Raw genomic sequence first — 13,676 nt, forward strand, 5'->3', positions numbered from 1 at the left:
AGACAGTAAAGAGAACGAAGTCAGACAGATACCGACGGAGATCAAACGAATGGTCTCGCAGTGGCCTCTGCTGGTCACGAAGCAATACTGCTCTGAAACAACATTCGGGTTAAAATAGACACCTTTTCCGACACCCCCACCTTCTGAAAACAGGACATCTTCCTGTACGTCCATCTGACGTGAAAAAGCGCCACACACACACACACCAAATACACACACACACACACACACTCCACACAGCCACCCCCCCCACACACACACACACACACACCAAATACACACACACTCCACACAGCCACCCCCCCCATACACACACACACACACCAAATACACACACTCCACACAGCCACTCCCCCCCCATACACACACACACACACACACACACTCCACACAGCCACCCCCCCCCACACACACACACACCAAATACACACACACACACACTCCACACAGCCACCCCCCCCATACACACACACACACCAAATACACACACACACACACTCCACACAGCCACCCCCCCCATATACACACACACACCAAATACACACACACTCCACACAGCCACCCCCCCCCATACACACACACACACACCAAATACACACACTCCACACAGCCACCCCCCATACACACACCACCCCACACACACACACACCACTCCCACACAGCCACCCCCCCCCCATACACACACACCACACTCCACACAGCCACACACACACCACACTCCACACAGCCATCCCCCCCCATATACACACACACCAAATACACACACACACACCCATTCCACCCCCACCCCCCCCACACACACACACACAGCCACGCAGACCCACACACTCACAAACACACAACCCCACAAACACGCACCACGCACACGCACACATAATTTGTTGTTATTGCTGTTGAGAGCAGAGAAGAAACAAAAAGAAACAAATCTCCAAGTCGTTCTGGAATTAATTTTTAATTGGAGTGACAGGTTTGTCGAGGAGTGAGCAACGTTAAAAAAAAATAGATCCGTCTCTCGCCAAAACGGATCTGTAGCATCGCCCACAGTGTCTGCTGCAGAGAGATCATCGCTGGGGAAGAGCACTTGGGCTCCCTCGTTCCTTATTTACATTTACAACAGTTTTCCGTCAGGCCTGAGGGGCTGGGCTGAGGGGGGTTAGAGGGTTCAGAGGATGTTGATGGAGAGCAGGAGGTGGAGGAGGGTTAGAGCGAAAAGGTCCGTGCTCGAGGCTGTGGCGGAGTCGGTGGGAGCTGGAGGGAAGATGTGAGCCAGGCTGTTCAGTCTGGTGTAAATGTAGGCGCGTTCCTGCGAAGGTGGTGAGAGAGAGAGAGAGAGAGAGTGGGGTCACTGTCCTCTGTTCAAGCAGCATCGCATTCTCAGAAGCTGTCAACGAGTTTGGAAATCAATTCACCGCGGCTTGCGGCCACAGCAATAACACAAATAATCCTTGCGTTTGATACAGCGCCTTATCAGGGCCTCCGAGCGCTTCACAGGATATGCTGTAAAGTGGAATGAACACGTGTATTGTGGGCGAAAACGCGGCAGCCGGTTTGTGAAAGACAATGTCACAGAAACACCCGTGGGAGTGGGCGATTTGGGGATTTGTCGGCCAGGACACCAGGAGCGAGTAACTCCCTTCTCTATTCGAATAGCATCCCGCAAGATTTTTAATGCCCAACTGAGCAGGCAGACGCACCTCCGACAATGCCTCACATCTCCAGCACGGCATTGGAGCGTCAGCTGAGACTACGTAACTCTGAAGTCCTGCCGTGGCGGGGCTTGAACCCACAACCTTCTGGCTCAGAGGCAAGAGAGAGGGAGAGAGAGAGAAGAGAGAGAGAGCGAGAGTGCTCTGTGTGGAGAAACCGCCTGCATTTGCTTCAGTGGCCTTTTGACATTTTTTTTCACAAAAGCCACAGAGAGGTAAACATCTCAAAGAGTATTACACAATCGAAATCAATGTGAAAGCGAATGTTGTTATTCAGTCAAACGATGGGCCATAACCGTCAAGAGTTACACAAAACATTACACCGTCCAAACAAGACTATTTGGACCGACTATTTTGTGCCGGCACTTATACTGCAGACAGCCCCCACCCCCACCCCTACAATAATAATAATCCTTCATTTGATACAGCACCTTATCATCGAGACGTCTAAATGCACTTGAAGGTATATACTGTAAAGTGAATTGACTGCGTCATCAATACAATACTCTATTCTCTCTCTCTCTCTCTCTCTGTTCTCTTTCTCTCTCGCTATTCTCTCTCTCACTATTCTCTCTGGCTCTATTCTTTCTCTCTCTATTTTCTCTCTCTCTCTGTCTCTATTCTCTCTCCTTCGTGTATCGATGATGTTCTGACTTGGATTCTTCAAAGATCAGAGCCAAAGATCTCAAGATTCTGTAGTCGTATAATTATAACACGATCAGCACCACATGTCGCCCCACAAAACCACAAGGACAACAACTGAGACATTTCCTAAACCGAGCGCTAAGTGACACCTGACGAGAGTGGTAACCCCTGGATGCCCAACAATACTCCAATGGTTTACAACTGGTTAAAACGACAACAACAACAACTTGTATTTACACAGCGCCCTTCACCCGGGATAGCATCCTGGAGCGCTCGAGAGTGGCGGAGTCTGACACTGAGCCACGAGGAGGGGGTGGGGGGCGGGGGGGAAGAGGGCGCGAGCGAGGTGACCATAAGCACGATCAAAAAAAAGGTCTTTTGGCAGGATTTGAAAGTGAGGAGGGCAGCGGAGGGATTGAGGGAGAAAGTGACGGAGTTTCGAAGCGGCTGAAGGCACAGGCCACATGCAACAACAGATGCGAAGAGCAGGATTTCCCTCCCTACCTTTGACGGGCAAATGAGCTGCACCGGCTTTGAAACCGAATAAATCTCCACTTTGCTCCCTTCGGGCTGGAACTGCAACGCAAACCAAAGCCCAAATCACCATAGTCAGTCTCGTGAGACAACGCATAACAATAATAATAATAATCCTGGCATTTTATATAGCGCTTTTCGCGTCTTCTCGCCGTCTCAAAGCGCTTCACAGAACAGACTGTAAAGTGAATTGACTGTATATTTGTGGGCGAACGCGGCAGCCAATTGCGCACAGCAATGTCCCACAAACAGCCGTGGATTGAAAATGACCAATTTTTATTACTGTTTTTGTTATTTGGAGGGATTATTATTTAGGCTCTGTGTGGAGTAAGGAAACTTGCCCAAGGTTCCTCAAAGCGGGACCTTCTCGGGGTTTGCGTCTCAAACACTTAAGCGCGATTGCGAACGTAAATGCAGACGAATACTGTGGGATGCACAGAGTAAGAAGCCCATCGCGCCCCCTCAGATCTAAAAATTAATCCTTAGATTCGATTCAGTGCCTTTCCAGTCGGGAGGACGTCCCAAAGCGCTTCTCAGGGTTTGCTGTCCAAGCGTATCTTTACGTTGTGGGTCTCATGGCCAAAAGTGGCCGCCAATCTGCTCCCAGCGCCGGTCGCTTGGTCTGTGGGCGAAGTAATGACCTTGCGTATCGCGAGAGTTAGCGACCTTGTTTAAATGCCGTCAGGCTCGGAGCGATCTTTCGTACCATGTTGTTCCACAATGCCTTCGCCATCTCCTCGTGCCCTTTCACGCTGAAGTGGAAGCAGTCAGGGCTGAAGAAGGAGTAGTCAATAACTCCGGCCTGAACAGAGACAGAGAAACCGAGTCATGGCTTTTTGGGGTCTGTTCTGGATGATTATGACTTTCCGACCGACTGTTTTGACGTTGGAATCAGCGCAGGAAGAGTGAGGTCAAATAAACCAGCGCCCGACTGCAACCTGCTTTTCATGACAGGAGCTCATATGCACATTCTGTACACGATGGAGCCAGGTTGGGACTTGAGAGGTTGCAAAGGAGCATAGCGCGAGGGATTGAAAGATCTGACGCAATCTAACAACAACAACAACAACAACCAGTGTTTATACAGCACCCTCACACAGGGGAGCGTCCTGGAGCGCTTAACAGAACTGGTGAACTGACCCTCAATAGGAGCTGAAGCGACAATGTGTTGAACATTGGCCTATGTTTCAAGCCAATTAGCTGGTCGTTGTTTGGGAGCTGTGGGGGTGAGGATGGAGGGAAAAGGGTGGTAAAAAGTACAAGAGATAGGCTTTCAAAGAGGAGAGGGAGAGGGGGCGAGTGAGAGAGTTGGGGGAGGGGGGCAAACTATTATGAACACACGATTTACCGCATTTAATGGAGGTGTGGCACTTTTCAGAAAAGGTTGAAGGATAACGGTGAAATCTTGTTTGTGGTCATACCTCCCCGTGTCAATTAGTTCTTCGAGACTGGTCTGAGGGTGAGAAAGAAAGACTTACAATTATCTGATCACTGTAAAAACAAGTATAATAATCCTTGCATTTCATGTAGAATTGGCCTTTTTTTTACTTTGGAGTCCTGTAGCTTAGTGGTTAGAGCACTCGCTTGGCAAGCGAGAGAGAGGACCTGGGCTCGATTCCCGGGCACGGAAAAACGTTGGGCAAGTTACCTTACTCCACACACACGCCTCTGTTTACCGAGCAGCAAGTAGGGACTCGCTTGTTGGCTGTTAAAGACCCAAAGGTGCTATTCCTGAAGAAGAGCATGGAGTTCTCCATCAGTGTCCCAGCCAGTGTGCCGGCCATACCCCACGTCAATAAATAACACAGCTTCAATGTGACCATTGCACTCTGTGGGATATTTCTAGCGGAGATTAGTTGTCAAGTTTTTTAGTTGTCATCCAATACAGTGCTGGGGGCAGTGCTGCATTGTTACAGGTGCCGTCCTTCGGATCAGACATTGCACTAAGGTCGTGTCTGCCTGTTCAGGTGATGTCAATGTCAAGATCCAATTGCCACTGTTTGAAAAGGAGAACGGAGTTTCTCTCTCCGAGTTCTTGGCCAACAATTGCCCCAAATAAAATCGGTCATTCAGTTGGGTGTTTATGGGATGTTGCTGTGCACAAATTGACTGCCACGTTCACCCTCAAAGTTCAGTGGCTACACTCCGCAGTTACATCCTGTGAAGTGCTTTGCATCAGTTTGATGACGTGACAAAGCACTGTATCAAACACAAGGATTATTATTATTATTACTACAATAGTACAGTCGCCACACTTCAAAAGGAAACCCATCGTGAGAAACACTTTTGAGCCGTTAGCTGTAACAAACACAGATTATTATTTATTTCTTGTTGTGTATTATCTGTGGGGAAGATAAGAGTCAGCGAGTTTTTCACGTGTCCTTTGAACGGGAGATAACTGTGCTGGATTCTCCAGGGATGGAGTTTATACACATTCTCTTGTGCATCGTCAATTAAAGGCCTCTCTAGATGCTGCTTTATTCCGTCCTCGAATTGATTAATGTAATGGAGGTGGGCAACAGCTCCTGTGCCCCTCTGTGTAGGGCAGCAGCAGATTATTTCCCCATCATCCGAAGGAATTAATACTTTGCTGTTCTTTTTGTTTTGCGTGGGTGTGTGCGCTTTCGATAGACAATTAAATTAAAAACACAGACCGCCCCCCCCCCCCCTCCTCCCTCCCCCTTTGCTCTTTGTAACGCACTCTTTCTGGTTATATTTACAGACAGGGAACTTTGTCATCGATGATCGCCTACCATTAATATATTAATTATATTATTATTATCGTTACCTGAAACTCTTCGTTAATTCCTCGCAGCTCTCTCAGCTCCACCGATCCGGGAGTTGGATTCACTAAACACGGGCAGAATTTCCTGCAGCAATAACAAATATTGACCGTTTGCTTATATTCCGTTTCTTATACTAGGAACATAGGTACAGGAGTGAGGCCATTCAGCCCCTCGAGCCTGTTGTGCTATTCTATAAGATCAAGGCTGATCTGTACCTCAACCCCAATTACCCACCTTTGCTCCATATCCCTTGATATCCCCTGAACTAACAAACATCTCTCCACCTCAGTCTAGACAACGTGAATTTTTAAATTTGAACGGATCCAGTAATCGAACCGGGATCCAACGCTGGAGGGAAACCGCTTTGCACAAGAAAGGTGGCAGAACTGGAAAAAATATCTTTGCTGCTGCCCTTAGTTCCGGACTGATAAATAATAAGCCTCCATTGAATAACACACAGAGGCTTTAAAGGTAAAAGTCAATCCATACCGTTGAAGTAAGCATCCAAAGGAGCCATCGTTGACCACGCGAAGTCCCTCTATTGGCAGCAACTGGACTAAGTTCACTACAGTTCGCGGCATCTGCGCGAAAGAAGGTTTGTGTGTTCAGTTTCTAATTCGTCAATAACATTTTCTCAATGGCTCGCTTTGTTCTCGCGCTCCGCTGTGGGTGGTGTCAGTCTGGCTGGCTTCGGAGTCAGAAGGTCTTGGGTTCAAGCCTCGCATCATGACTTTGAGCCCACACTCTGGGCTGGGGGTGGGAGGGTGAGGGAGAAGGCGAGGGAGAGCTCGAGCTCTGCCGGTGCCCTCCTTTTTGGACGAGATGTTGAATCAGGTCCTGTCAGGTCAGGTGGATATTAAAGATTCCCTGCCACTGTCTGAGAGGGATTTCTACCGGAATCCTGGCCAACAATAAAACAATATCAATCGTTCACTTCACAGCTGTTGGTGGGACACTCAGCTGTCCGCAAACTGGCTGCTGCTTTCCTCCTACAAAACACACAGTCTCTACAGTTTACAGGGGGAAAAAAAAGGTAAAGTGCTCTGTCAATCACACATCGATGGTGTAAGTCAATAAGGCCCTACGTTGAATGGAAAGGATTATTATATTATTATCATCATCATCCCAATAAGAACAGGTCAAAATCTAGACCCAGAACATTACTCAACAGCTAAACGGCACACAGGAGGGAGATGTCAGGGGCCGCTTTGTACTATTGCTAAAATAGGAAGGAGACGTTCTGTAGCAAATTAGATAAATATTTAAGCAATCTGCTTTCAATTAAGGCTATTGTAAATATCTGCTGACAAGTGTGGTTGAACAGTGCACTTCATTGTGTAATTAGCAGTTACTGTGCGCACTGTAAATTGAGAATAAATGCATTATAAATCAAGTGCGGTTATGACTGATGAAAATCCGGCCTGATTTATGACTGAAGATAGAATACGGAGCACAGAACAAAAGGAGGTTCTACCCAGCGCTCAGGAGCACAGTTGATGTGGGTAGAAAATTCTCAGGACTATTAAGAAAACTAAACCCCCCCCGAACACATCATGGCTGTGAGTCACACAATAAAACGATTGCAGAACTGATTCCAACCCTCCTCCCTCCCTCCCTCACTGAAAGAAAGACTCACAGACCACTTTCGTCTTGATGGTGATCCTCAACACATGAATGAAACTGAGATGACGACATCCATTTATATAGCGCCCTTCACACTTGGGATAGCACCTCAGAGCGCTTCACAGTGGCGAGGTGGGACACCAAGCAAGGAAGAAGGGGGTGAGGGGTGAGGTCTGGGGGGAAGGTGACCATAGGCGCAGTCGGAGGTAGGTTTCAAGGTGGGGTTTTGGAGATTGATAGAGAGGAGGCTGATGTAGGAGAGGAGTGAAGAATCAGCCACTGAAGGCAGGCACGAGAGGGTGGGGGAGCAGAGATGGTGCCACAGAGGAGTGGGCTATGAGATCAGAGAGATTGGGAGATTGAAAGGGATTTACATGCGACGGTGAGGATCGTGTGTGGAAACACCTAATGACTGAAGGCAATGGATTCCATTGATCTTAAGAGGCGTCGTCCACTGTTCCTTATAAGCTAAATAATGAAAGCTTTCAACTAGAAGCAGGTGATCGTGTTATTATGGGATGGTCCAGTTAGAAGCCAAAAAAAACTATACGAACTTTCACTGGACTCACTCCACCATTGCTGAGATACTATTTTGCGTAAAGAATGGTATACCTGTCCAAGTGTCATCGTTGAACTGATCGTAAAACGGTTCAACTCTTATTTTCTTTCCAGTGATGGTTAAAGGGACCAAAGAACATTTAGTTGGGGTGGGGATGGGGAAACAATTCAGATCTTTTTGAGACATGACTTACCTCCTTGGAAAGTATATCCAAGGCCTCAGTGACATTGTGTATGAAGCTGGAAGGTGAATAGAGAACCTGCGACAAAATGTATCTCGTTAATAAAATCATAAAGCAAGCATTGATCTAGATCTGCCGTAAAAAAAATAGGTCTAAATGTAAACATCCTGTAGTTCAGGCTTTAGAGCAAGCGAGAGGACCTGGGTTTGATTCCCGTGCAGGGAGAAACGTTAGGCAAGTTTCCTCACTGAGCATGCCTCTCTTTACCCAGCAGTAAATAGGATCCTGGTTGTTAGTCAATTGGCGGATCACTAAGCAGGGGTTATAATCCTTCAAAAAAAGTAAATAAATAAAATACTAATAATCATTTGGTCGCTCAATCCACGACTGTTTGTGGGACGCTGCTGTGCGCAATTGGCTGCTGCGTTTCGCCCACAAATATATACAGTCAATTCGCTTTAGCAGATATTCTGTGAAGCGCTTTGAGACGTCTCAATGACATGATCAGGCGCTATATCAAAAGCAAGGATTATTATAAAAATAACCACAGGTTCTTCAAATTCGTAGTACTATGATTACTACCAAAAAAAAATCCAATTCCTCCAATACTCATCCAATTTTGCAATATTTCTTAATAGGATTCCTTAATGGTTTAAACACATGGTTTAGCCTCAATAACTATTCAATGCAAAGCATTCTATGTTTCCGAGATCCTTACTGCTGGCGGTGGGGGTGAGGACGATGGGGGAAACCTACTTAACTCCTCAATCCTGAGTTTATACCCCCTTCGTTGCTGATTTTCCAACCACAGGGAATAATCTTTCACCATTTATCCTGTCAAAACCTTTCAAGACGTGATGTGCACGACAAATTCATTTAACACATGCTTATGAATACAAGGGCCAAATTATATTTTCACATACTTTTCCCTCATGCTTTAATCTCCAAGGTGCTCGGTTAATAATGTTGCTCCTTTTGCAACACTGTGCAATTGTCTACGCAATTAAACCAGGAAGATATTTACCTTATTTTTACAGTAGTCGCATAAATCATTGATTCCGATGAAGACAGTCAGCAATTTCCAGTCCTCTGCAAAGTTGATCCCCTGCATTTTGACAAATATACAATATTAAATCTTCACACAATGTTTTAAGGCCTAATGGGCATGAAGAGGAAAAGTTGCTTTACACTGAAGATAGGACCACGATAGATTAATTGGTGATTTATCTCCATTCTGCGTGCAACATGTTGTCAGGACAGATTGGCTTCAGTGTTTATTACATAATAATAATCTCTGAACTCTAACTCAAAGTATGAAGAATCAGAGGTGGTTTTGACAATGATGAGGTGCTGTATCACTCATTATTTAAATATTGTTCATTTTTAATTTGAACGAGTTGGTGAAAAAACAGTGCCGTGTGGCATTCGCTCTCAGAACCAAATGACACGTTTTTTTTCAATTTTCCCTCGCGCAAACCGCACAAATATTGATTAACAACTATTTAAACCAGGGTCGTGTCTGTGCCTGTTCAGGTGGATGTTAAAGATCCGGCGATGCTGTTCGAAACAGAGAAGGGAGTTTCTCCCAATGTCCTGTCCAATAATCTTCCAGATTAAAAAAAAACTGTGGTGATTCCACTTCAAGGCTGTTTTGGGGACTTTGCTGCACGTTGCTCTATCAAATGCTTGGATTATCATTATTATTAACATATTTGTTCTTTTTACGCGAGAGCAATTGACAATGACCCAAAAGAAATGACAAGAAATGACAAGCATTACGGCATTATTTAAACTGCTGAAAAATGGCAACTCTTTGCTTTCCTTTAGACACAAACATCCTGCCGGGTTACTTACGGGAAATGCTTTCATAATGTCAACCAGCCGTCTTGCTTGCTGAGGCATTTGGCTGGAGAAAGGGGGATGAAAGACATAGAACATCATCGACAGCAAAAGGTATAAAGATTCTCGATGATAAACTCAGATTTCACTAGTACAGAGAGGAGAAATAATAAGGTATAGGTGCCCCAAGATACAGTGGGAGGACATCTCAAAGCACTCAACACAGTTGGCTGGCCACCTGAGCTGGGTGCGGGAGATAAGAAGGGTGGGGAGAGGAGTAATACAATATAAAATTATATTTGTATAATGCCTTTCACATCGAGAGGACTTCCCAAGGCGCTGATTAGATGATGGAAAGCGCAGTGAAAGAGGTTGGCCTTGAGACAAACCTTGATTGGGGGTAGGAAGGAAGGAAGGAAGGAAGGAAGGAAGGGAGGAAGGAAGGAAGGAAGGAAGGAACAAGTTGGAGGGATTCCAGGATGGAGTTCCAGAGAGCGAGTAGAGATCTCGTGTTACTCACAATGTGTTGGCTCCCGTCACTGCAAAGTTAAACCCCGTCTGGTCCAGCGTGGGGGAGATTTGAAGGTAAGTTTTGGACTTGGAGTAGCCGGTGATGTTGGGGTTGAAGAGCTTGAGAATATCTAAAAACAGATGACATTTTCACTAAGCTTCTCTCACTCTTTCCCTCTCGATAATAATAATTGTTGCATTTGATACAGTGCCTTATCATGTCATTGAGACGTCTCAAAGCGCTTCACAGGATATACTGTGAAGTGTGGTGACTGTGTATTTTATGGGCGATTGTCTGTGTTGAAATGAGACACGTGACAAAAGCACCCCCACCCCCACCCCCTTCTGACTCTTTATTTACAGATCTCAGTCTCGCGCCCCCTCAAGGGTCAGGTTCGACAACCGTGATGGCAGAGCTGCACAAAGTCCTTTTCCTCACACTTACTTGGAAGAGTAATAACCTCGTGGAAAGTCCCGTAGCCACCGATACTACAGACGAAAATCAAAACGGTTAAAAAAAGAGATAAAACGTAGAAATTGTTTCACATCTCACGGCCGACAGTCGGAATTGTAGGAATGCACAAAAACTGAAGTGAGGAGCTTGGCCCACGCTCCACTTAACTTACCTCCAAGAAACGTGTCGATATTCGATTGCCAACTGCAGTACATTTGTAGCGTTCGCACCAATTGCCGTCTGTAGGAAAGAAAGGAGTTCTCAGCCAAAGAACCTGGATTTGTTTTTCAAAAAGAAAACTTCTGGCCTCACGGTTCCAGTGAGGCCCCGAAACTCTTGCTCTCTACCCCTCGATCCCTCTGCCTTGCCCCCTTCCTCGCCCATCCTCACCTCGTATCTGAAGACCTTCCTTTTTGACCGGGTCTACGGTATACCTCCCGCCTCTCTCCTGCTCAGCGTCACCCTCCGCCGATGTTAAACGCTCTGAGACGCTACCCCGCGCGCATGAAGGGCACTGTGTAAATACAAGTTGTTGTTGTTGAGCTCCCGGCTCAGCCGGTAACAACCGCCTGGAAACTATAGCACTAAACGCTGCTGACACATTTTCCTGACTGGGCTTTTAATAACGCGGTTACACACTTATAGTCAAACTGTTTCCAGAGAGGGCAACTTACTGTCATAGAATCTCCCAGCGCTGCGACGATTTTAATATCTGCTGGTTTTAGAGTGTGAACTAGACGAGGAAAGCAAACAGAATCATCGTGTTCAGTGGTTTTGACCAGGATAAATGTAGTTTATTACAATAGCAGTCTTAATTCTTTGGGGTTGACTTGAGTGCTTTACTCTCTGCTCTTAACTTGCGCTGTCCTTCACTGTGAGCCAAGGCAGTGAATGCTGACGGGCAATTACACTGTAGGGGATGTTGTGGCTGAACCTCCTCCTGTCCTCAGCCAAAGTCAAGACAGTTTCCAATGGATGAGAGGGTGGAGGGAGGGTTTGGGTGGTCACTTGATAGTAATCAGGAGCAGGGAGAAACATCAGGCAAGTTTCCTTACTCCACGCACCTCGGTTTATCTTGCAGTAAGTAGGAACCTGGTTTTTAGGCAATTGGTGGCTCCCTCCCTCGCTTCCTTCAAGGCACGCCTCAAGACCATCCTCTTCGACTGTGCCTTCGGCCACCCTCCTACCACCACCCTCCTTGCACATCCCCTTCCCAACCCCCCACCCCGCTCAGGGCCTAATCCCTGACTGTCCAACACCTTGGGACGTCCTCCCAACATGAAAGGCGCTTTACAAATGTAATTTTGTGTTGCATTGCTTTTCCGGGGGTAATAATCCCTTCAAAATAAATAAACAAATAATAAGCGTCCGGTCTGTTGCGTCCTGTAACAGGATAAAAATGATTGCGCCCTTCTTTACGTCACGGGGAATGTTTTGTTGAGATAAATGTAAGTATCATTTCCACCTATCAATAAATATATATCTTGTTTGGAAAAAAGATACTCAGCCCGGTCTGGGATTGAAGCTGGGAATTTCCGGCCTAATGTTTACGTCCCGGATTGACGGCTTAAACCGACCGAGCCATCGGGGAACCAAAATCAGAGCCACGATTTGATTTCACGATTGATTTGAATTGCGTGGGTGAGGCTGATCGAACACACGCTCGCGTACGTATCAGGCTTGTTTACCTGAGGTGGGCACGGTGTCTGAAGGCGTCATATCAGGGCAAACGAAGGAGGAGTTTTCAGCGGTCTGCTTCTCAATCACGTTTTCGTGAAAATCCTTGGGAGGGAGAGGCCGTTACCATGTTTTTGTCGTTCAAATCGTTTGAATGATTCACAGAAATGCGATGTATGCACTCAAGCAAATCGTGTCCTTAACCTGAATTTCCGACAGACAGATACTTGGTTGCGTCGAGGTATTAAAGACCTGCCACAATCCAATAAACTGGTGGAACCGAGGTCTCGTCAGCCTGCTCAGGATGATAAAGGTCTCGTGGCACTGGTTAAAAAGCGATGGGAGTGTCTCTCTCCTGAATAACCAAATCCCTCAGACTAATAAATGTGGTCGCTCGCTCTGTGACGGCTTGTGGGACGCCACTGTGCGCAAACGGCTGCCGCGTTTCATCCTCAAAGTACAGTCAAAGCACTTTGCAGTATATCTTTGCTCAGCGCTTTGAGACGTTTTTTCAACGACACGATAAGCCGCTACGTCAAATGCAAGGATTAATATTATTGTTATTATTATTTTTATAAACGATATTGTTAAAAAAACACAACGTTGAGCATTGGAACGCCACAAAGGCCACAGGATATATAAAGTGCTCAATGATGTGGGGAGAGGGAGGGGGAGATGATTCAGCATTAATACGTGAGAGTGTTTAAATTCTGTACACCACCACATTATCAGAGCAGATACTTACCCTGGTTCCGTACTGTGAAACGTCATCTTTGATCCCATCCGCATCATGTTCCCACCAGCGGGAGCCTGCGGGTCAAATCAGGCATCGAGAGGTTGTTTTTTTGTAAAAAAAAGCAACTGGGGAAAGATGTTGAAAAGGGTCCGAATTCTTGAAGGTAACGTTCCCGAGGGACTCACCTTGTGCGTGTGCACTGACCAGGGCACAAATGGAGAGAAACAGTGCTGGGTTTTCCATCGCTCACATGTCAATGAAAGGCAGCAGGTCAGCAGTTGCCTAAAGCCCCTGTGGAACAGAGAAGCTGAGAGACGCAGCGGAGATTATTGTGCTGCAAAGTCAGATTGCTCACTGTCCACCGAGGCTCTCCCCGGGGAAATGCCATTCATCTTGAAGCGAGCCAGATTAATGCCAAGATCAGAT

General features: G+C 46.4%; 1 protein-coding gene across 1 annotated transcript; it reads right to left on the reverse strand.

Moving 5' to 3' along the window:
• Positions 1–936: 936 nt before the first annotated feature.
• si:dkey-177p2.18 (phospholipase B1, membrane-associated) lies at positions 937–13,676 on the reverse strand. The gene is made up of 16 exons (XM_007906839.2): positions 13,436–13,676; positions 13,260–13,324; positions 12,526–12,619; positions 11,512–11,570; positions 11,010–11,077; positions 10,829–10,872; positions 10,394–10,514; positions 9,889–9,940; positions 9,059–9,139; positions 8,047–8,112; positions 6,161–6,252; positions 5,674–5,755; positions 4,234–4,338; positions 3,592–3,687; positions 2,856–2,927; positions 937–1,303 (listed from the first exon to the last, which is right to left on the reverse strand). The coding sequence occupies exons 1-16, from the start codon at positions 13,491–13,493 to the stop codon at positions 1,163–1,165; spliced, it is 1,296 nt and encodes a 431-aa protein (XP_007905030.2). The 5' UTR covers positions 13,494–13,676; the 3' UTR covers positions 937–1,162.

Source organism: Callorhinchus milii, unplaced genomic scaffold (genome assembly GCF_018977255.1).
Source record: "Callorhinchus milii isolate IMCB2004 unplaced genomic scaffold, IMCB_Cmil_1.0 Scaffold9, whole genome shotgun sequence".
In the NCBI taxonomy this organism is placed as follows: Eukaryota; Metazoa; Chordata; class Chondrichthyes; order Chimaeriformes; family Callorhinchidae; genus Callorhinchus; species Callorhinchus milii.

Bases quoted from the DNA above. Each gene is read 5' to 3' on its own strand.
- si:dkey-177p2.18 (XM_007906839.2), bottom strand. From the start codon at position 13,493: ATGGAAAACCCAGCACTGTTTCTCTCCATTTGTGCCCTGGTCAGTGCA. The intron at 13,325-13,435 runs GTGAGTCCCTCG...TTTGACCCGCAG, and splicing joins GGTCAGTGCACACGCACAAG to GCTCCCGCTGGTGGGAACAT. The intron at 3,688-4,233 runs GTAAATCGTGTG...GTCTCTGTTCAG, and splicing joins CCACACCTCCATTAAATGCG to GCCGGAGTTATTGACTACTC.